Raw genomic sequence first — 21,864 nt, 5'->3', positions numbered from 1 at the left:
CCAGGGGCTGAGGGAACAGCAGGGGTCAAAGATGCCTTCTCTCAGCCCATTCTGGTTGGGCTAGGGATAAGAAGAAAGCAGTCTTAACCTCTCTCACTCTTAGACATCACTGGAGTCTTCAGAGAGGAGAGGCAGGAAACGGGTGGTGCTGCACCAGGATGGGGAGACAAAGATGGGACGGTGAGGCATGGGAGGCACTGGGAGGTGAAAGAAATCACTGAGGAGCTGGGGCATGGGGAAGAGACCTTGGTAGCTGGCTCTCATAAGAAGCCTCTGTCCAGCCTCATCCCTTGGAGAGCCTGTGTTGGGGGCACAGAGCTGACATAGCCTGAGGGAGAGGGGCCTGGGACGCTGAAGCCTGACAGAGCTGCTACAGAGGGGGCCCTGAAGCCCCCCAGTGTAGAGTGTGCTGATGACTCTTAGCCCTCTTAGCCTCCGTGTCTGCTTTTTTTTTTTTTTAAACGGAGTCTTGCTCTGTCGCCCAGGCTGGAGTGCAATGACGCTCTTGACTCACTGCAACTTCTGCCTCCCAGGTTCAAGCGATTCTCCTGCCTCAGCCTCCAGGTAGCTGGGATTACGGGCGCCCACCATCATGGTCGGCTAATTTTTGTATTTTTAGTAGAGACAGGGTTTCACCATGTTGGCCAGGCTGGTCTGGAACTCTTGGCCTCAGATGATTCGCCCACCTCAGTCTCCCAAAGTGCTGGGACTGCAGGCGTGAGCCACTGCACCTGGCCCGTGTCTGCTCTTAAACAGTAGCTCTTGGGGGACCAGCAGAAGCAGAGAGTGCTTCCCCACCTGGGCTCAGGCCCCTCTGGACTGTCCCTGAGATGAGGCGAACTGGGTTAGCCTTCAGCCTTTCTCTGCCCCTTGAGATTCTCTTCTTCCTCCCTAAAGCCCTTGTCTTTTGGGTGGGAATAGGGTGCTGCTCCTGGTTTCTCCTGGCATCACCCCCTCCTTTTCATCTGTCACCTGCCACCTGGAGAGCTTGCCATTTCTGGAACATCATCTTGAAGATGTCAGTGTTCTCTGGCCAGGAGGCCAACCAAGCACCTGAGGGGTCTGAGACACTTGGGCCCATGAAACTGGAGGATGGGAGAGAGGGGGGACTTGAAAGAGCTGTCCAGGTGGGACTGAGTCTCTAAAAGAGCGCGGGCGTGGTGGCTCACGCCTGTAATCCCAGCAGTTTGGAAGGCCGAGGCGGGCGGATCACGAGGTCAGGAGATCGAGACCATCCTGGCTAACATGGTGAAACTCTGTCTCTACTAAAAATACACACACACACACAAATTAGCCAAGTGTTGTGGCGGGCGCCTGTAGTCCCAGTTACTCAGGAGACTGAGGCAGGAGAATGGTGTGAACCCGGGAGGCGGAGTTTGCAGTGAGCCGAGATTGCGCCACTGCACTCCAGCCTGGGGGATAGAGCGAGACTCTGTTTCAAAAAAAAAAAACAGAGCAGAGATACCTTGGGAAAAGCCAAGATGACACTGAGGTGGTGTATTAGTCCATTTTCACACTGTTGATAAAGACATACCCGAGACTGAGTCAATTATAAAGAAAAAGAGGTTTAATGGACTCACAGTTACATGTGGCTGGGGAGGCCTCACAGTCATGGTGGAAGGCAAAAGGCACGTCTTACATGGCAGCAGGCAAGAGACAGAATGAAAACAAAGCAAAAGGGGTTTCCCCTTATAGAGCCATCAGATCTTGTGAGATTTATTCACTACCACGAGAATAGTATGGGGGAAACCACCCCTATGATTCAATTACCTCCCACCGGGTCCCTCCCACAATACGTGGGAATTACGGGAGCTACAATTCAAGGTGAGATTTGGTTGGAGACACGGCCAAACCATATCAGATGGGAAATGCTTTGGTGAAAGTAAACAAAGCTGTGTTCCTAGAACACCACTGGTGACTTCAGATAAAGATGTTATGTATTTGAGGTGGGGGAATTCACAATTCACAAGGAATATGGCAGGGAAGGACAGAAGCCGATTCCCAATATAGATGAATCTTAATTTCAGCAAGCCCAAATATGTCATAAATGACAATTTCAGACTTAAAAAGAGACCTTAGAGATCATCTGCTCTGGAAATTCCCAAATGTGGCAGTAGGTCTGCTTTCAGACATACTAAAGCCAAATGTCAGGGTTGGAGATGATTCAGATGCCCCTCATCAGTCATCCCAGATATCATCAAAACCCCCCTTTCCATTTTCTTCTGAAGAAACGGAGAAGTGATTTGTTCAACATCATACAGCTATCTGATAGTAGCACAGAGAGAGCCAGGACTCAAAACCTAGATTGACAGAAATGATACTAATATGCTGTATGGAATGATTCACCATAGAAGTCCTTTAAATAGAAAATTTCCTGCAGTGCGTGGCAACTCGCACCCGGAATCCTAAACACTTTGGGAAGCTGAGGAGGGAGGATTGGTTGAGCCCAGGAGTTCGAGACTAGCCTGAGCAACATGGTGAAACCCCATCTCTACAAAAACAAAAACAAAGCCGGGCGCGGTGGCTCACACCTGTAATCCCAGCACTTTGGGAGGCTAAGGCAGGTGGATCACCTGAGGTCAGCAGTTCAAGACCAGCCTGGCCAATATGGTGAAACCCTGTCTCTACTAAAAATACAAAAAATTAGCTGGGTGTGTGTAGGGACCAGCCCCACAGGGTCGGTGGGTCTCTCCCTGTGTGCGGCGATGAGAGAGCGTAGAAATAAAGACACAAGACAAAGAGATAAAAGAAAAGGCAGCTGGGCCCAGGCGACCACTACCACCAATGCGCGGAGACCGGTAGTGGCCCCGAATGTCTGGCTGCGCTGTTATTTATTGGATACAAGGCAGAAGGGGCAGGGTAAAGAATGTGAGTCATCTCCAATGATAGGTAAGGTCACGTGGGTCACGTGTCCACTGGACAGGGGGCCCTTCCCTGCCTGGCAGCTGAGGCAGAGAGAGAGAGAGAGGAGACAAAGAGAAAGACAGCTTACGCCATTATTTCTGCATATCAGAGACTTTTAGTACTTTCACTAATTTACTACCGCTATCTAGAAGGCAGAGCCAGGTGTACAGGATGGAACATGAAGGCGGACTAGGAGCGTGACCACTGAAGCACAGCATCACAGGGAGAGGGTTAGGCCTCCGGATAACTGCGGGCGAGCCTGACTAATGTCAGGCCCTCCACAAGAGGTGGAGGAGCAGAGTCTTCCCTAAACTCCCCCGGGGAAAAGGAGACTACTTTCCCGGTCTGCTAAGTAGCGGGTGTTGTTCCTTGACACTTTTCGCTACTGCTAGACCACCTCCCAGGTTCAAGTAATTCTCCTGCCTCAGCCTCCTGAGTAACTGCGATTACAGTCGCATGCCACCATGCCTGGCTAATTTTTTATATTTTTGGTAGAGATGGGGTTTCACCATGTTGGCCAGGCTGGTCTCAAACTCCTGACTTCAAGTGATCTGCCCACCTGGGCCTCCCAAACTGCTGGGATTACAGGCGTGAGCCACAGTGGCCAGCCTGCTTTGTGCATTTTAAAGCGCTTTAGTTAAATGCATAGACATTTAGAATTATTGTATCTACTTGGAAAACCAAATATCTTATTATGTAATGTCTTTTTTGTTTTGTTTTGTTTTTTGTGAGACGGAGTCTCGCTCTGTCACCCAGGCTGGAGTACAGTGGCATGATCTCGGCTCACTGCAACCTCTGCCTCCCAGGTTCAAGTGATCCTCCTGCCTCAGCCTCCTAAGTAGCTGGGATTACACGCCTGGCTAATTTTTTTGTATTTTTAGTATTGATGGGGGTTACACCATGTTGGCCAGGCTGGTCTCGAACTCCTGACTTCATGATCTGCCCACCTCGGCCTCCTAAAGTGCTGGGATTACAAGCTTCAGCCACCAAGCCCAGCCAATGTCCCTCTTTATCTCTGGTAATTTTCTTTGCTCTGAAGTTTAGTTAACTGTTACTACAGCCATTTTCAACTTTCTTTTGGTTAGTGTTCATGGTATGTGTTTCTCCATCTTTTTACTTTTAACCGACCTATGTCATACTTAAAAGTATTTGTTTTCTTTTTTAAGACACTGTATTTCTGGGTCTTTTAAAAAAAATTATTTTGGCCGGGCGCGGTGGTTACGCCTGTAATCCCAGCATTTTGTGAGGCCGGGGTAGGCAGATCATGAGGTCAGGAGATCGAGACCATCCTGGCTAACACGGTGAAACCCCGTCTCCACTAAAAATACAAAAAAAATTAGGAAGGTGTGGTGATGGGCGCCTGTAGTCCCAGCTACTCGGGAGGCTGAGGCAGGAGAATGGCGCGAACCCGGGAGGCGGAGCTTGCAGTGAGCCGAGATCGCACTACTGCACTCTAGCCTGGCAACAGAGTGAGACTCTGTCTCAAAAAAAAAGAAAAAAATTATTTTGATATTTTTTAAAAATAGAGATGGGGTCTCTATTCACTGTGTTGCACAGGCTAGTGTCAAAATCATGGGCTCAAGTGATCCTCACGCCTCAGCCTCCCAAAGTGCTAGAGTTAAGAAGTGAGTCTTTTTCTTTCTTTCTTTCTTTCTTTTTTTTTTTTTGAGACAGGGTCTCACTCTGTTACCCAGGCTGCAGTGCAGTGGCACAGTTACAGCTCACCGCAGCCTTAACTTCTCAGGCTCAAGCAATCCTCCCATCTCAGCCTCCCAAGTAGCTGGAACTACAGATGTATACCACCAGCCTATCCGTCTTTTAATTGTAGTTAGGCCATTTAAATTTAATATAATTGCCCAGGTGTGGTGACTCACGCCTGTAATCCCAGCACTTTGGGAGGCTGAGGCAGGAGGATTGCCTGAGGTCAGGAGTTCGAGACTCTCATGGCCAACATGGTGAAACCCTGTCTCTACTAAAAATACAAAAATCAGCTGGGCTTGGTGCATGTGCCTGTAATCCCAGCTACTCGGGAGGCTGAGGCAGGAGAATAGCTTGAACCTGGGAGGCGGAGGTTGCAGCAAGCTGAGATCACGCCACTGCACTCCAGCCTGGGCGACAAGAGTGAGACTCCATCTCAAAAAAATAAATAAATAAAAATAAAAAATTAATATAATTAGTATGTTTGCATTTATCTCTTTTTTTTTTTTTTTTTTGAGACGGAGTCTCGCTCTGTGAGTGCAGTGGCACGGTCTCGGCTCACTGCAAGCTCCGCCTCCCGGGTTCATGCCATTCTCCTGCCTCAGCCTCCCAAGTGACTGGGACTACAGGTGCCTGCCACCACGCCCGGCTAATTTTTTTTTTTTTTTTTTTTTTTGAGACAGAGTCTCGCTCCTGTCGCCCAGGCTGGAGTGCAGTGGCGCGATCTTGGCTCACTGCAAGCTCCGCCTCCCGGGTTCACGCCATTCTCCTGCCTCAGCCTCCCAAGTAGCTGGGACTACAGGCGCCCGCCACCACACCCGGCTAATTTTTTTTTTTTTTTTTTTTTGGTATTTTTAGTAGAGACGGGGTTTCACCGTGTTAGCCAGGATGGTCTCGATCTCCTGACCTCGTGATCCGCCCGCCTCCGCCTCCCAAAGTGCTGGGATTACAGCCGTGAGCCACCGCGCCAGGCCTAATTTTTGTATTTTTAGTAGAGACAGGGTTTCACCCTGTTGGCCAGGATGATCTCGATCTCTTGACCTCGTGATCTGCCCACCTCGGCTTCCCAAAGTGTTTGGATTACAAGCCTGAGCCACTGCGCCTGGCTTTCTTTTCTTTAGTGGTCGCTCTAGGACAGGCATTGGTGACATCTTGGCTCACTGCAACCTCTGCCACCTGGGTTCAGGCAATTCTCCTGCCTCAGCCTCCTGAAAAGCTGGCATTACAGGCGCCTGCCACCGCGCCTGGCTAATTTTTGTAGTTTTGGTGGAGGCCAAAATGACTTTCACCATTTTGGCCAATCTGTTCTTGAACTCCTGACCTCGTGATCCACCCGCCTCGGCCTCCCAAAGTGCTGGGATTATAGGCAAGAGCCACCGCACTGGGCCGGCAAACTTTTTCTGTAAAGGGCCAGATACAATAAATATGATGAGCTTTGTCAGCCATACAGTGTGTGTTGCAACACCCAAATCTGATGCTGTAGTGCAAAAGCAACCATACATGGTATGTAATGAATGAGGTGTAGTAACTACAGTCCAACAAAATTGTATTTACAAAAACAGGCAGTGGGCTGGATTTGGCCTGTGGAATATGGTTTACTAACCCTTACTATGGGGATTACAAAATACATACTTTTCACAATCAGAGTTTTTTTCTACCACTTCAAGTTAAATGTAGAAATTTTACCACAACATAGCTCCCTTTACTGTCTCATCTCGTAGTTCTCATATGTGTTACTATAAATGACAAACACCACATACTACAAATACTGAAACTCCACATACTAAATGCTAAAAATGCTTAGTTCTAGGTGAATTTATCTATTGATTTTTAATTTTTGAGACAGGGTTTCACTCCTGTCGCCCAGACTAGAATGCAATGGCACAATCTTGGCTCACTGCAACCTCTACCTCCCAGGCTCAAGCAATTCTCCTGCCTTAGCCTCCCAAGTAGCTGGGACTACAGGCACAGGCCACCATGCCCCACTAATTTTTTTTGTATTTTTTATAGCGGTGAAGTTTCACCATGTTGCCTAGGCTAGTCTAGAACTCCTAGGCTGAAGAGATCTGCCCATCTCAGCCTCCCAAAGTGCTGAGATTATAGGTGTGAGTCACCACACCCAGCCTTCTAGGTGAATTTATTTATTTCTTGAGACGGAGTTTCACTCTTCTTGACCAGGCTGGAGTGCAATGGCGCGATCTCAGCTCACTGCAACCTCTACCTCCAGGTTCAAACAGTTCTCCTGCCTCAGCCTCCCAAGTAGCTGGGATTACAGGCATGCACCACCACGCCCGGCTAATTTTTGTGTTTTTAGTAGAGACAGGGTTTCACCATGTTGGCCAGGCTGGTCTCCAACTCCTGACCTCAAGTGTTCCGCCTGCCTTAGCCTCCCAAAGTGCTGGGATTACAGGCGTGAGCCGCGGTGCATGGCTCTAGGTGAATTTATAATTGTTTTAAAATTATATTTAGAGAATTCCCTCTTGAGGAGACAAACATCAAATTTATAATTTTCTTTCAGCTGTCATAAACATTTTAAAGAACTTAAGAGGAGAAAAATAATCTATTATATTTACCATTGCTGCTGCTCTTCATCCTTAATGTTCCGTGTTTCCTTTGGTGTCATTTCTCTTCTGCCTAAAGAACTTCCTTTAGGATTTATTTTACAGCGGGTTTTCCGGTGACAAATTCTTATTTTCCTTCACCTGAGAATATCTTTATTTCACATTCATTCCTGAGCAATATTTTCACTGGATATAGGATTTTGAGTTAATTCCCTTAAGCCCCTTAAAAGTATCATTCTAGTTCCACCTGACTTTCATAGTTTCTGACGAGAAATGTGCAGTCATTTGAGTCATTTTTATCCTGTGTGAAAAGCACTGTTTTTCTGAATGCTTGTGGGACTTTTTTCTTTGTCTTTAACCTTCGGCAATTTTATTCTGATGTGTCTGGATATGGATTTTTTTTTTTTTTTTTTTTTTTTTTGAGACAGAGTCTAGCTCTATCACTCAGGCTGGAGTGCAGTTGGCTTGATCTCGGTTGACTGCAACTTCCACCTCCCAGGTTCAAGTGATTCTCCTGCCTCAGCCTTCCAAGTAGCTCGGACTACAGGCATGTGCCACCACGCTGGCTATGGACATGGATTTGAGTATATCTTGTTTGCTATCCACCAAACTTTTTGAATCTGTGTTTGTCTTTTGCCAGGTTTGGGAAGTTTTTGTTTTTGTTTTTGAGACAGAGTCTCGCTGTTGTCACCCAGGCTGGGGGAGTGCAATGGCACAATCTCAGCTCACTGTAACCTCCACCTCCCAGGTTGAAGCGATTCTCCTGCCTCAGCCTCCCAAGTAGCTGAGATTACAGGTGCCTGCCACCACGCCTGGCTAATTTTTGTATTTTTAGTAAAGGTGGGGTTTCACCATGTTGGCCAGGCTAGTCTCGAACTCCTGACCTCAGGTGAATGGTCCAGCTCAGCTTCCCAAAGTGCTGGAATTACAGGCGTGAGCCACCACATCCGGCCTAGTTATTGCTATTTTCTGTTTGGTTCTTTATATCTTCCATTTCTTTGCTAAGACTTTCTTTACATTTGTTTCGAAAGCATTCTCCCTTTCTTCTTCCTGCATGGTTAGACTGCCTGCAGCATTTGCTTTAAATTCCAACACTTCTGCCTCCTTGGGGTTGGCTGTCTTTTCCCTGGAGAGTTATTTGTATGCTGAGCCACCTTAAATCATACTCTGGATATTTTGAATATTATGGTTTGAGGCTCTGGGTCTTGTTAAAATCTTAAGGAGCATGTTGAACATGTTGAATGGTAATTTGTTTTAGCAGGTAATCAGGTTCAGGCAGCAAGTTTTGACCTGCCTTTTTGGCACTGTGGTTTCAATGTCAGTTTTATTTTAAAAGTGTTTGCAGTGCTATTTGGATCAGGCCGGCTCGGGTGCCACCCAGTGGCCAGTCAGACCTGGACAGTGATCCATTCTGTAATTCAGTTCACAAAGCCTTAGGTAGGCTGTTCAGGGACAGATCTACGCTTGCACAGCTCAGAGCTTAGCCCAGGAGTTCATAAACTTTTACGGGATTGTTCTCTTGATTTTCCTCCCGTGTCTCTCTGACATTTTTTGGGCCCCTGGGGCTTCCCTCCCCATTCCCATATGATCGTGCCACTGTACTCCAGCCTGGGTGACAGAGCAAGACATGGTCTCAAAAGCAAAATAAAACAAAAAACAAGATATATTTGCCAATTGATTGATAAATGAACAGTAAGTACAGGATTGTCTATCTTGCCCCATTCCCCAAATTATGCATTTCCTATTGAGGGACAGGCAGCGGGTCACAGAATGAAGCCTTTCTGTCTGCAGGCCTTTATCCCACTATTCTTCCCATCCAAGATGCTCGCCCTCTCTTTCATCAGGCTAATTCCTACTTGGGCTTCTAGTTTCAGTTTAAAGGTCATGTCCTTGGAGGCTTTTCTGACCCCAAGCAAGATGTAGATCCCAGTTAAATGCTTTCGTGTCACCCAATACTTCTTAAAGTACTTATCACACTTGTAATATATAACCATGTACTTAAGAACCTCAAAGGACAAGTTTCTCTTGCTCTCTTGCCCTGTAAAGTTTCACTTTTCCCTTCTCTCTCGGACGGTGACCTTGGGCCCCCTTACATGCCTTCCAAGGCCCTGCAGTAGCCTTTTCAGAGCCCTTGCAGAGCTGAGTCAATGAGGGTGATGAGGGCACATTTCCAGTTCACACCCCGGAGGTTCTAATTCAATAGAAAAGGGTGGAAGTGGGGTCCAGGAATGCACATTTTCAGAAGCTCCCCTGATGATTTTGATGCTGGTGGCCCAGAAAAACTGCCTGTGATAGGCAGCTTCTAACATGGTTTCCAATGATTCCTGCTTTCTGACAGTCACACCCTGTGTAATCTTCACCCCTTGAGTATAGACTGGACCTGGTAACTGGTAAAAGTGAGGTAATGTCACTTCCATGATTAAGTAACAAAAGACTGTGACTTCATCTTGCTGGTGTTGTCTTTCTGGCTCTTGCTGTGATGGAGAAGGCTACCTGGGTGGCCTCTGGCCAACAGTCAATCAGGAAACGAGGTCCCCGGTCCAACCATCTGTGAAGTAGTGAATCCTGCTGACAACCACCGAGCAAGCTGGGAAGCAAATCTTCCCCAGTTGAACCCTGAGAGGACTATGGCCCTAGCTAACACCTTGACTCCAGTCTTGTGAGAAACCTAAGCAGAAAACTAAGCTCAGCCGTGCCGATTCCTTACCCACAGAAACAGATCATATTTATATGTTGTTTTAAGGCATGGTTTTAGGGTAATTTATTACGTAGTAATAGATAACTAACTGTTGTGACCAGCCCTAAAATCATCCAAGATCACTATCCAGTAAGGATCAGCACGTGAGTGTGCAAGTGGATGACACGATTCTTGGTTAGGAAGATTCTCCTGGTGCCCTGGGCCTGCTTACACATGGAATCCCTAAATCCTGAACCCAATTTCCCAGTCAAAAACTGATCCTCACCAGCACCCAAATAATCTACTGTCCTTTCCCCATGCCTTCACAGCCAAGACCCTTCTTTCTGTGAATCAAAGGCAAATGGCATTTGTCTTTGTCCCATAACCTTGGGATGTGAATGGTTTCCCCTCCCTCTTTGGGTGAAGTCAGGCAGTCCCAGCCTAGGCCACACTGGACTTGAGAGCCATTCTTAAAGGCTAGAATAAGGGAGGCCTGGGAAGTTATGGCACCATTAGCCGGGACCAGCTTACACGTAAAGGTGATACTAAGTTTCAAAGGAAAATTGGAGCATGGGCAGGGGTGGCAGGACAGGCTCAAAGCACCAGGAGTTAGCAACTTTTACACACTGGCGGGTGTGGGAAGAAGGGGTTTATTTCAGAGGCAGAGACTGAGAATCAAGTCTTGCTTGTCTAGGGAAAAGCTGAGAAGCTAAGAGTTTCAACTCCTGAAATAGGGCTCCCTAGACTGGTTTCGTTAAGTGACTGCCCCGCTCAAGACAACAAGCTTACCTAGCCAATTTGTAATCAAAAACCTAGGATCTGGCCAGACGTGGTGGCTCACGCCTGTAATCCCAGCACTTTGGGAGGCTCAGGCAAGCGGATCACCTGAGATCGGGAGTTCGAGACCAGCCTGACCAACATGGAGAAACCCTGTCTCTACTAAAAATACAAAAATTAGCTGGGCATGGTGGCACATGCCTGTAATCCCAGCTACTCGGGAGGCTGAGGCAGGAGAATCACTTCAACCCAGGAGACGGAGGTTACAGTGAACCGAGATTGTGCCATTGCACTCCAGCCTGGGCAACAAGTGCGAAACTTCGTCTCAAAAACAAAAAACAAAAAACAAAAAACAATGCAGGATCCCACTCCCACCCTTTTTTTTTTTTTTTTTTTTTTGAGATGGAGTTTCGCTGTGTCGCCAGGCTGGAGTGCAGTGTTGCCATCTTGGCTCACTGCAACCTCTGCCTCCTGGGTTCGAGCAATTCTCCTGCCTCAGCCTCCCGAGCAGCTGGGATTACAGGCAAGCACCACCACACCCGGCTAATTTTTGCATTTTTAGTAGAGATGGGGTTTCACCATGTTGGCCAGGAAGGTCTTGATCTCTTGACCTCGTGATCTGCCCGCCTCGGCCTCCCAAAGTACTGGGATTACAGGCATGAGCCACCATGCCCAGCCCCCACTCCCACTTTCTAATTCCATGACTGATAGCTTTAGGACCAATGAAGAGTGGTCTGTCCTAAATCTCCACCTAAAGAACATCACAAGCTCTGGGGAGCACCTGTCAACCCCAGGACCCTCAGAAGGCAACCACTTCACATGCAAATGAAGGCTCAACTGTCCACTAGAGCTCTCCAAATCTAGGGAGTCCATGGCAGCACTCTAGGCCATGGATTCTGATCCTTCTAGCACACTCCCTGGAGAGCTCTAGTGGACAGAGGGCAGGAGTCCAATGGCTTCTTCTTGCCACAGATCTGATAGTTCTGTGTGGTTCTGATGTGAAAATTCAAGTTCATTACCAACTCTTTCCCTTATAATTCTATGATGTGGGAGGACATAGTCTGAACTCAAGCTCCTTGAGAGCAGAAACAGCGGCCATCATTTGTATGTCCAGTGCCTTTCAGTAAGTATCCACTACTTTTTTTTTTTTTTTTTTTGAGACGGAGCTCATTCTGTCGCCCAGATTGGAGTGCAGTGGCACGATCTTGGCTCCCTGCAACCTCCGCCTCCCGGGTTCACACCATTCTCCTGCCTCAGTCTCCCGAGTAGCTGGGACTACAGGTGCTCGCCACCATGCCTGGCTATTTTTTTTGTATTTTTAGTAGAGATGGGGTTTCACTGTGTTAGCCAGGATGGTCTCGATCTCCTGACCTCATGATCCACCCGCCTTGACCTCCCAAAGTGCTGGGATTAGAGGCGTGAGCCACTGCGCCCGGCCTTTTGTTTTTTTTTGAGATGGAGTCTCACTCTGTCACTCAGGCTGGAGTGCATGATCTCGGCTCACTGCAACCTCCACCTCCCAGGTTCGAGCGATTCTCCTGCCTCAGCCTCCTTAAGGGATTATGGGCATGCGCCACCACACCCAGCTAATTTTTTGCGTTTTTAGTAGAGATGGGTTTCACCATGTTGGCCAGGTTGGTCTCACACTCCTGACCTCAAGTGATACGCCCGCCCTGGCCTCCCAACATGCTGGGATTACGGTCGTGAGCCACTGCACCCAGCCATATCCATTACTTCTGAATGGATGCTGAGCAACCTGTCCAAAGCCATACAGCTTGGGATCTAGGCCTCAGCCAGGGACTCAGCAAATAGTATCTGGGTCTCTCCATTTTCCAGCACTGTGCTTGAGTGAATTGGGAATGAGTCTTCTTCCCATCCACAAATATCAAACACAGAAGATACCCGGTTCAGGGTAGTTTGTAGATAGATTTCTCATAGATTTATTTCTGTGTCATGTTATATATAGATATATGCATATATACCTTTTTTTTTTAATACAATCTATATACCCTTCCCTTCCCCACCAAACTCACAAAAGGAGATTAAACCCTTCCAGGATTGCCATCAAACTTCCCGAGATGGCCAGGGCCAAGAAAATCATCTCTCAACATGTTAAGAAACGGCTGCCATTCTTAGGCTCTGGGGTTGAAGCAGCAGCATTCCCAGGACCCAAGGGCCAGAGAGAGGAAAAGAAATGACTGTAGTGTGACAGGATTCTAGGATGAACATGTCCAGTGACTCCTGGAATGGCAGACTGGCTCCCAGAATTCTCAGGGTGTGAGTAAAGGTGGGGGCCCTATGGCTCTTCAGAGGCTGCTCAATAGGTCAGGGGTAGGGTATAGGAATTGGGGATCAGGCATGCAGGGATGGGGTGGTAGAAAAAACGCCTGTGGGTTATGCTCCAGACAGAGCGACCCCCATCAGGGCTACCCACCTACTCAATGACATGTAATGAACAGGGACAGATGCTGAGCTCTTAAGGAAACAAGGGAGAGAGCATGGCAGCGGGGAGCAATGGAACACATGAAGTCACAAAAAACAGAAAGTACCAACGAAAACATGACCTACATTTGCCTCCTCCCTAGAGAAGGTGTGATCTATGTTTGGGGTTAGGGGAGGTGAAGGGTCATGAACCTAGGATTATCAGCTGGCCAGGGGCACAGAAGGCTCTCTGAGGACTCCTAAGAGGCAGGCAGGCAGCTGGGACCCCACATCCCCAGGGAGGAAACGACAGTCCTTTCAATTCGACTTGGACCAAATCTTGGCACTCCCTCGGAGCCTGGCAAGGAGAAGAGAGAGAAAAAGAGAGAGAGAGAGAGAATGCAGGGAATCCCCTAACCCCTGGAGGCTCCCCCACTCCCTACTCCCATGCAAATAACTGAAGGAAATGAGGACAGTGAGGTCCCTGGGGTAAAAGCAGGGCACCCTGGAAGTGAGCAGTTCCTGCTACCCTGGCTCACCCCTTGCCCTTTGAGGCTTTCTTGCTGGGCTGGCGCTGGTTGGTGCCAGGAGCTGGTTCCCTCAGCTCAGTCAGGTGTTGCTCAGGGTCCTGAGATGTGGCTGCGGCTGCTGCTGCCGTCGTAACTTTAATGGTTTTTTTAAGGTTGGCAACCTACCAGGATGAAAGGAATGGGGATAGCAAGGAAGGTTCCAGAACCTTCCAGCCCCTGCTCATCTGGTTGTCTGCTACAGCCACTGTCCAAATCCTCTCTACAAAGGACAAGTGGCCCAGGCTGGAGGAGTTTGGGTCTGCCTGCTCCCCTGACTGCTCACCTCACTCTCAATCTGCTGCTTCAGGCCCAGCTGCTGCTCCTTGTGTTGGTTGGCACGGCTCACCTGCTCCTCAATGCCTGACAGCACAACCTCACAGCCCACACACCTGCGGGAGTCAGGGGAGAGAAGTGTCAGCAGACAAGGGCTGCGATCACAGACTCACAGAAAACTGACTCAAAAAGAACCCTAGAGGCAGGGCGCAGTAGCTCACCCCCGTAATCCCCGCATTTTGGGAGGCCAAGATGGGCGAATTGCTTAAGCTCAGGAGTTCAAGACCAGCCTGAGCGATATGGCAAAAATCCGTCTCTACAAAAAATACAAAAATTAGCTGGATGTGGTGACACGAGCCTGTAGTCCCGTGCTACTCAAGAGACTGAGGTGGAGGGTGGCTTGAGCCCTGGAGGTTGGAGGCTGCAGTGAGTCAAGATGGTGCCACTGCACTCCAAACTGAGCAACAGAGCCAGAACACAGCTTCTGGCATTTTGAGTCTGAGTTGGGAACCCTCACCAGGGCACCTAGAAACCACCTGTGATAACACTCTTAGCAGTGGGATGGACACTTGGTGTGGTCAGAGAGGGATAAGGAAGCGCCTGGAGTGATGAGCAAGATGGGAGTAGGAACTGAAAACAAAATAGGGTAGGAGATGCCAAAGAGAAAAAGAAGTGACTTAATGAATACAGAAACCCTGAAGTTAGATGGGGACACAAAGAAAATAAAAAAGAGGAAAAGGGCCATGGCCTGTGGATAATGGTAGTTACAGATCAATCGACGGAGTCTAGCCTAAGACAGGCGACCAACCTTGCTGGTTAGGATCCCCTCAAGTATACCACTCCCTTTTCCTCCCCCAACTACTATATCAAGGACACTGACTTCTGCCGCCTCCCAGGGCCTCCCCTACTCCTGCATTCCCCAGAAGCCTTTGGAGGGATGAACTCATCTCCCTTTATCCTCTTGGGTTCCACCTCTGCGGACCAGCCCAGCTCCTGCCCTCTCTCACCCTGAAGCGCCTTTCTCTTTCTCAGGGTGAGAAGGAAGGGGACAGTGCCAGGATACGGTTCTCACCATTCCTGCAGGGTTCGGGCAATGGCACTGAGGTCCTGGCGCTGGATGTCCCGCCCGATGCTGTAGTCAACCTCGAGCCGCTGGTTGCGCTGGTCCAGGGAGCCACGAAGCACGTCAGCATACACAGCCTCAATCACAAGGTCTTCCAGCTGCCGCACATTACGCAGGGCAAGAGCCTCCAGCAACACTGCATATGGGATACACTGGGGCCGCGGAGATCAGGCCAGGATTTGTGAGGCTCCGTAGCAGAGAAGGGCTTCCAAAAATCTTCCCTCCTTTTCCCCCTGCCCTAGCCCACCTGCCCTCCACTCCCATTCCTAAATCACTTCCTCTAAGAGGCTGGTTCTAAAGCAAAATAAATAAAAGTATTCCCACTTCAAAAACAGCATCATTAGAAGGACAATCTTAAATAAAATACAAAATGCTCCCCTAACACCCTCACCCCTGACACACCACAGAGGGAGAAAATGACATCTGCCTGGGTGTCACTCCTTTAGCCACAGCTCAGGGTATTACCCAGTCCTCAGTCAAGATCAGCTTGATACAGGGGAGTAAGCGGAAGTGGGAGAGGTGTGGAGTTACTGTTTATCATTTATACTCTGCCTACCTGCAACGGGCATTCCTTTGGAGGTATCTCTCAATAGAGAGCCTGGTTTAAATTAAATCCCGAGGACAACTGAGAGTCAAGTAACTATTGCGAGGTTGCAGACTGGGCAGGCTGGGGAGGTAGGTGGTGATATTAGACAAAAAACAGCCTAACAGGAATACACAGATACTTCTAGAATATATATTTTTTTATCCTAACAAAGAGAAGCCTAGCACTTCATCAGGAGAGCCCTGTTTCCAGCAGTGGGGAAGAAGGTATTTTTGAACGACACCTGAACAACATCCTAGTTGCTATTTTGACCAAAACCACAGAAGATGTTTATTTAGAACTTAAGTTGATTAAAAAATAAAAACAACACAGAAAATTAAGAATACTATCAGCCTAAACAGTTGCTAATGGAGTTTATATACAGACCTTGGAGGAGGGGAGGGCAGGAAGCAGCCACAGTCTAGACAAGGGCTGTCCTAGTGTGGACTCCCAAGGACATACAAAAGGATGCTCTAGACCGTAGGACTGGGGGACTGCCACTCACCTTTACTTTAGCAGCCAGGGTGACAACTGAGAGGTGTCGAAGCTTATTCTTCTGAGCCTCTGTTAGTGGAGGAAGATTCCGGGCTTCAGCTAGGGAAAAACGACAAAGTGTAAGGAATCCTGATTTCAGTTTTCTGGGAAGCCCTAGCCTCCTTCCCTCCCCTCCCACTTTCAATGCCAATTCAGGTCTTGACCCTGACCCTATGCATCCACGGATCTAAGTGGGATATCCCAGGAATTTCTTCTGAGTCCCTCCAGAAATTGCCCTTCTCCCATCTCCATTACTCCAGAGCACCAACCCCTCTGGTTACCTAAGTAGTCAGCGTATGTCCCATAAGCAAACACTGTGAGCAGCCGGAAGGTGGAGGCAAAGTCACTCTCAGCCAGCTGCGAGAATGAGGAAAAAGGAGGTGACGGGAAGTCTTCCCTCTCCACCCTCCCAGCCTTACCCTGTTTGGAACTCCACTTTTTGGCCCCATCTTTCCCGGCCAATGTTAACTCTCCTGGCTCACCAAAAGGAGTTCTCTGCCTCTCTGATCACTCTTCACACAGGAAGGGCTCATTTCCACCTTCAGGCTTTTGTTTACACTATTCTCCCAAACCACAATGCCCTCTTGCTCCATACGCCATCCAATTCCTACCCTAAATTCAGAGTTGAAGACATTCAGTTTTCAGAGTCAAAGAGACACACACACCAGACACTGCAAATTGTGTTGCCTGCCCTCAGAGTGTTTGATGTTTCTAAATTGGAATATGTCTAGACAGTCTCCAATACTCCCCAATTCACCAGACTCCTGCCTCAGCCTCACTCATCTCTGACAGCTGCACAGTCTAGAAAGACATCTAAACTTATGGTCTCTGCTTCAGACACACCTGACCAGGACACTGTCTTGCATCACCCAGCCCAGTCCACCCAGATTTCCTCTCCTCCTATCACAGATCACTTATTCTGGCACTTTTTTTTTTTTTTTTTTTTTTTGAGACAGAGTCTCCCTCTGTCACCCAGGCTGGAGTGCAGTGGCGCGATCTTGGCTCACTGCAACCTCCACCTCCCAGGTTCAGGCAATTCTCCTGCCTCAGCCTCCCAAGCAGGTGGGATTACAGGCGTGCGCCACCACACCGGGCTAATTTTTGTATTTTTAGTAGAGACAGGGTTTCGCCACGTTGGCCAGGCTGGTCTCCAACTCCTGACCTCAGGTGATTCACCTGCCTTGGCCTCCCAAAGTGCTGGGATTATAGGCGTGAGCCACTGTGCTCAGCTTCATTCTGGCACTTAATCAATCAATCCTTGCAGAAGGTTGCTACCTAAGAATATCTTTCAACAAGATTATAGACCCAGTCTCTGGTATCCCACAGAGCTATGCAGTAATTGCCTCGCAAGAAATACTTGCTAAATAAATAAATAATTCAGATTTCTATCCATTCATCTTATCTCTTCAACTGGAATGCAAGCTTCAGAAGGGTAAGCTCCATGCCTGGTGCTTTTCTTGTATTCCCAGACCATAAGAAGGGTAGTAAAGAGCCACTTAATAAGTGCTTCTTTTTCTTTTTCTTTGAGACGGTGTCTCACACTGTCACCCAGGCTGGAGTGCAGTGGCGCGACCTCGGCTCACTGCAACCTCCGCCTCCCTTTTTTTTTTTTTTTTTAATTATACTTTAAGTTCTGGGATACATGAGCTTTTGTTTGTTTGTTTTATTTATTTATTTTTTTTTTTTGAGACAGAGTCTCACTCTGTTGCCCAGGCTGGAATGCAGTGGTGCAATCTCGGCTCACTGCAACCTCCTGCCTCCCAGGTTCAAGCGATTCTCCTGCCTCAGCCTCCCGAGTAGCTGGGATTACAGGCGCCTGCCACCGCACCCGGCTAATTTTTGTATTTTTAGCAGAGACGGGGTTTTGCCATCTTGGCCAGGCTGGTCTTGAACTCCTGACCTCATGATCCACCCACCTCGGCCTCCCAAAGTGCTGAGAACAGGCATGAGAGGCATGAGCCACCATGCCTGGCCCTGTTTTTCATTTTTGTTTTGTTTTGTTTTGTTTTTTGAGATGGAGTCTCGCTCTGTCGCCCAGACTGGAATGCAGTGGCTTGAACTCAACTCACTGCAACCTCAGCCTCAGCCTTCCAAGCAGCTGGGACCACAGGCGCCCGCCACCACACCCGGCTAATTTTTTGTATTTTTAGTAGAGACGGGGTTTCACCATGTTAGCCAGGATGGTCTCCATCTCCTGACCTCATGATCCGCCCACCTCAGCCTCCCAAAGTGCTGGGATTACAGGCATGAGCCACCGCGCCCAGCCCTGTTTGTATTTTTAACAGAGACAGGATTCTGCCATATTGGTTTCACCTCCTGACCTCAGGTGATCCACCTGCCTTGGCCTTCCGAAGTGCTGGGATTACAGGCATGAGCCACTGCACCCAGCCAAGTGCTTCTTTTTCATCACTTTGATTGATACTCTTTAGTTCCACTGCAGATGAAAGCAGGGAAAAGTCAGCCAGTTTTCTCCATATCACAGAGTGATCCAAAAGGTTAAACCACAGGCCCCAAATAACTTAGCTCAGTTTACCCACATACCACTGTCAGCATGTCAGGATTCAGGCTGCCTCCTCTGATTGTAAATTAACTCTGCCACTTTTGTGTGAACGGTTCTCTCTGCTGTGTTCCTAGCAGTCTGCCATGTGTCTCTGGGAAAAAGACACGTTCTCCCTTAGCTAACTTGAATAGATTAGCATATGCTGCACATAGGAAAGAAAAGGGCATGCTAATTTAACATGTTCACTCTCCACTTGTACCAGACTTCACACTTTCCCATAATCTCACTTTATTCCCACAACAGAGAGGGGCAGTATTGTCTCCATTTTTAAAAGAGAAAGTTGGCTAGGTGCGGTGGCTCAAGCCTGTAATCCCAGCACCTTGGGAGGTCAAGGCGGGCGGATCACGAGGTCAGGAGATCGAGATCATCCTGGCTAACACACTGAAATCCCGTCTCTACTAAAAATACAAAAAAGTTAGCCGGGCATGGTGGCGGGCGCCTGTAGTCCCAGCTACTGAGGAGGCTGAGGCAGGAGAATGGTGTGAACCCGGGAGGCAGAGCAGTCAGCTGAGATCACGCCACTGCACTCCAGCCTGGGTGACAGAGCAAGACTCCGTCTCAAAAAAAAAAAAAGAAAGCTGAAGCCCTAAAACAAAAGTGACCTGATCAAGGTGACATGAGAATTAACAGCTACTACACTGGTGGAGACCGGCTGGAAATCAGGTTTCCTATTCTGAATAGCATGCTCTTTTGCTTAAAATGAAAAATAGTGGGCTTTACAGATCCCTTATCTCCAAAGGAGAGCTGGTTTGCTTGTTTGCTGGTTACTTCTGCAAGTTGGCATTTAATTATCACTGTTTTCTTGTTCAACTGAATGGTTATTGGATCACAAAATGAGCCCTGCCCACCCATTCTCAAATTCAAACCTTTGCCCACGCTTCTCTGAGGGCTATTCAAGCCAGCAACCCACCTCTCTAACATTGGGCATGTCCAGCAGTTCTCCAAACACATAGACACCAGGGGCCTCCAGCACCTGATGGATGAGTGTGGCCAGCGCTGCCCCCTTGGCCGACTTGGCTAGGAGCAGAAATTGCTCCTGGTTCTGCCCTGTCACCTTCACTTCCGCACTCATCACTGCACTGAGCGTGGGGGACTTGGGCTCAGGATGTCCAGAGCTGCAAGGAAAGAGGATGTGAAGCTAGAGGTCCCCGATGGCTGGTCGGATGGGAAGCACAAGGCTGAGGGACTGGATTGTAAAGGCACTAAGTCGGTTCTGCGGTGAGGAATCAGACATGGAGCGGTCTAAAATTCTGATCTAGGAATCCTAAAGTCAGCCACTTCGCAAGGCTGCCACACCCACCCCTTCCCCTGGGCCTAACCCCAAGCCCCATCACGTGCACCCCATTGAACCCCAAGACACAGGATGCAAAGGAGAAATGGGTGTCGCATGGTGTCCACCCTGACGACGCTCCCTCAGGTCTCCATTGCTGCCCCGCACGCGCCCACAACCACGTGACCTCACCCCCAATGAAGCTTACACGTGGCTCCGCCCCCTTCTTTAAAGACACCGCCCAGCGACCGTGGGCTCCCGCCGACTGCTTCGTCGTACCCTGGGTCAGGCTCTGCGGGCCGCTACCTGGAAGCTTCGACCTCCAGCGCACCGGGCGGGGCCGCCGCTCCGTCACCTCCGGCAGCTGTTCCAAGCCTTTCCTGCCACCTCCCTGAAGAGTCGCTCTGGCCACTAAACTCTATGGCGGGCTTCCGGCCGTACTTCCGCTCTAAGGACGCAAATTTCGGCAGGACATGCCCCACCCCCGCGTTCCGACCGCTGAAGCTCCAGTGAGGGACGCAGGCATTCTACTCTCCGATTGGTCGCTGGGGGAAGAATGACGGGCGCCTTTTTAAATGCTTTATTTCAATAAAACTTTATTAGTGGAAGAGCGCCAGCCATTAAATACAGACGTCTCTGGTGGGTCCCTGGTCCCGGCCCATTCTGTGTCTGTTCTAAGCCGCTGGAGAGCTGGAGATCAGGACTGCACTGGGTACCTGAGGCAAGAGAAAAGCTGTAACGGAAGGAGTGAAGAAGAGGGGAAAAAACGGGATGAGGGAATAAGGGGCAGAGAGGAAGCAAACAAAAATCAATAATAGAAGTTTAGCAGCAGAGATCACCTAGGTGGTTCAACCACTCACTTTTTTGAAGAGCAGGAGAAAAGAAGTGAGAAAAATAAAAGAGAGAATAAAGCTAACATGTATTGAGTGCTTACTATTGGTCAGACATCTTTTAAAATTTTATTCCGTTGAATCCTCACAAATATTCCCCTTGTGACTTCAGGACACCCTCTACCATGATTACTACATATGTATTAATGCTTGTAGAATGATGCTTTCAGTACATGGACTCTTAATTTCTTGGGGAGGAAAAAACCCTATGTGGTTCTCATTTTACAGAAAAGGAAATTTAGGCTCATAAAAATCCAAGGATTTATCTGGAGCTTTTCAAACTCAAAACCATCTTTCTACTTCAATATGATACTTTAATAAAAACAAAAACAACTAACATTTCTATAGTGTTTTATATTTCACAGCAGGCTTGCAGAAGGTCAAGTGAGGGTAAAGTTAATGACATCTTGGCCTTTGTGTTAAGCCATGAGCATTACTTAATTCATCTGATACAACGATCTAGTAATTGTTATTTCCACTTTCCAGATGGAAAAACTGAACTCAGGAAAATTAAGAAACTTGTAAGTAATGGAAAGACAAGAAAGTGAAAAAGAGAAAGATAAAGAGAAATAGGACTCGTAGTCTGTTAGGGCTAAAGGAACTGCAGATGCAGTTTATGGTCCGCATATTTTGGTTTGTGATAGAAAATAAGCAGAAACACAGAAAGGAAAGAGAAAGGAGGAAGAGGAGAAGAAGAAATGAATGGAAAAGGTGAAACAAAAGTGAGGAGAAGGAATCAAAGGCATAATAAAATATTCAAAGTTTGAAGGAAGCAAGGAATTAATGAGTCCAAACATTATTATTATTATTTTGCATCCACCCCTCCCCGCCCCAAGCTTATCTTTTTTTTTTTTTTTTGAGCCAGGGTTTCGCTCTTGCCACCCAGGCTGGAGTGCAATGGCGTGGTCTCGACCCACTGAACCTCTGCCTCTTGGGCTCAAATGATTCTCCTGCCTCAGCCTTCTGAGTAGCTGGAATTACAGGCGCGAGCCACCACGCCCGGCTAATTTTTGTATTTTTAGTA

General features: G+C 48.3%; 1 protein-coding gene across 12 annotated transcripts; it reads right to left on the bottom strand.

Annotated features, from left to right (window-relative positions):
• Positions 1-12,530: 12,530 nt before the first annotated feature.
• Positions 12,531-20,495, bottom strand: COPS7A (COP9 signalosome subunit 7A). 12 transcript variants are annotated; one of them, XM_054664030.2, is made up of 9 exons: positions 20,143-20,406; positions 19,591-19,795; positions 16,603-16,732; positions 16,402-16,477; positions 16,092-16,180; positions 14,953-15,155; positions 13,891-13,996; positions 13,578-13,729; positions 12,531-13,396 (listed from the first exon to the last, which is right to left on the bottom strand). In XM_054664030.2, the coding sequence occupies exons 2-9, from the start codon at positions 19,629-19,631 to the stop codon at positions 13,357-13,359; spliced, it is 837 nt and encodes a 278-aa protein (XP_054520005.1). In that variant the 5' UTR covers positions 19,632-19,795; positions 20,143-20,406; the 3' UTR covers positions 12,531-13,356. The 12 variants fall into 12 exon arrangements, with proteins under 12 accessions (XP_054520005.1, XP_063642326.1, XP_063642328.1 ...); XM_063786256.1 differs by having other exon boundaries at positions 20,230-20,406; XM_063786258.1 differs by having other exon boundaries at positions 20,159-20,389.
• Between the last annotated feature and the right edge of the window lie 1,369 nt (positions 20,496-21,864).

This window comes from Pan troglodytes, chromosome 10, assembly GCF_028858775.2.
Source record: "Pan troglodytes isolate AG18354 chromosome 10, NHGRI_mPanTro3-v2.0_pri, whole genome shotgun sequence".
Classification (NCBI taxonomy): Eukaryota; Metazoa; Chordata; class Mammalia; order Primates; family Hominidae; genus Pan; species Pan troglodytes.
This window is presented reverse-complemented; position numbering and strand designations above follow the sequence as displayed.

Bases quoted from the DNA above. Each gene is read 5' to 3' on its own strand.
- COPS7A (XM_054664030.2), bottom strand. From the start codon at position 19,631: ATGTGTTTGGAGAACTGCTGGACATGCCCAATGTTAGAGAG. The intron at 16,733-19,590 runs GTGGGTTGCTGG...CTCTGAATTTAG, and splicing joins ACATGCCCAATGTTAGAGAG to GGTAGGAATTGGATGGCGTA. The intron at 13,997-14,952 runs GTGAGAACCGTA...TGACTCCCGCAG, and splicing joins GCCCGAACCCTGCAGGAATG to GTGTGTGGGCTGTGAGGTTG.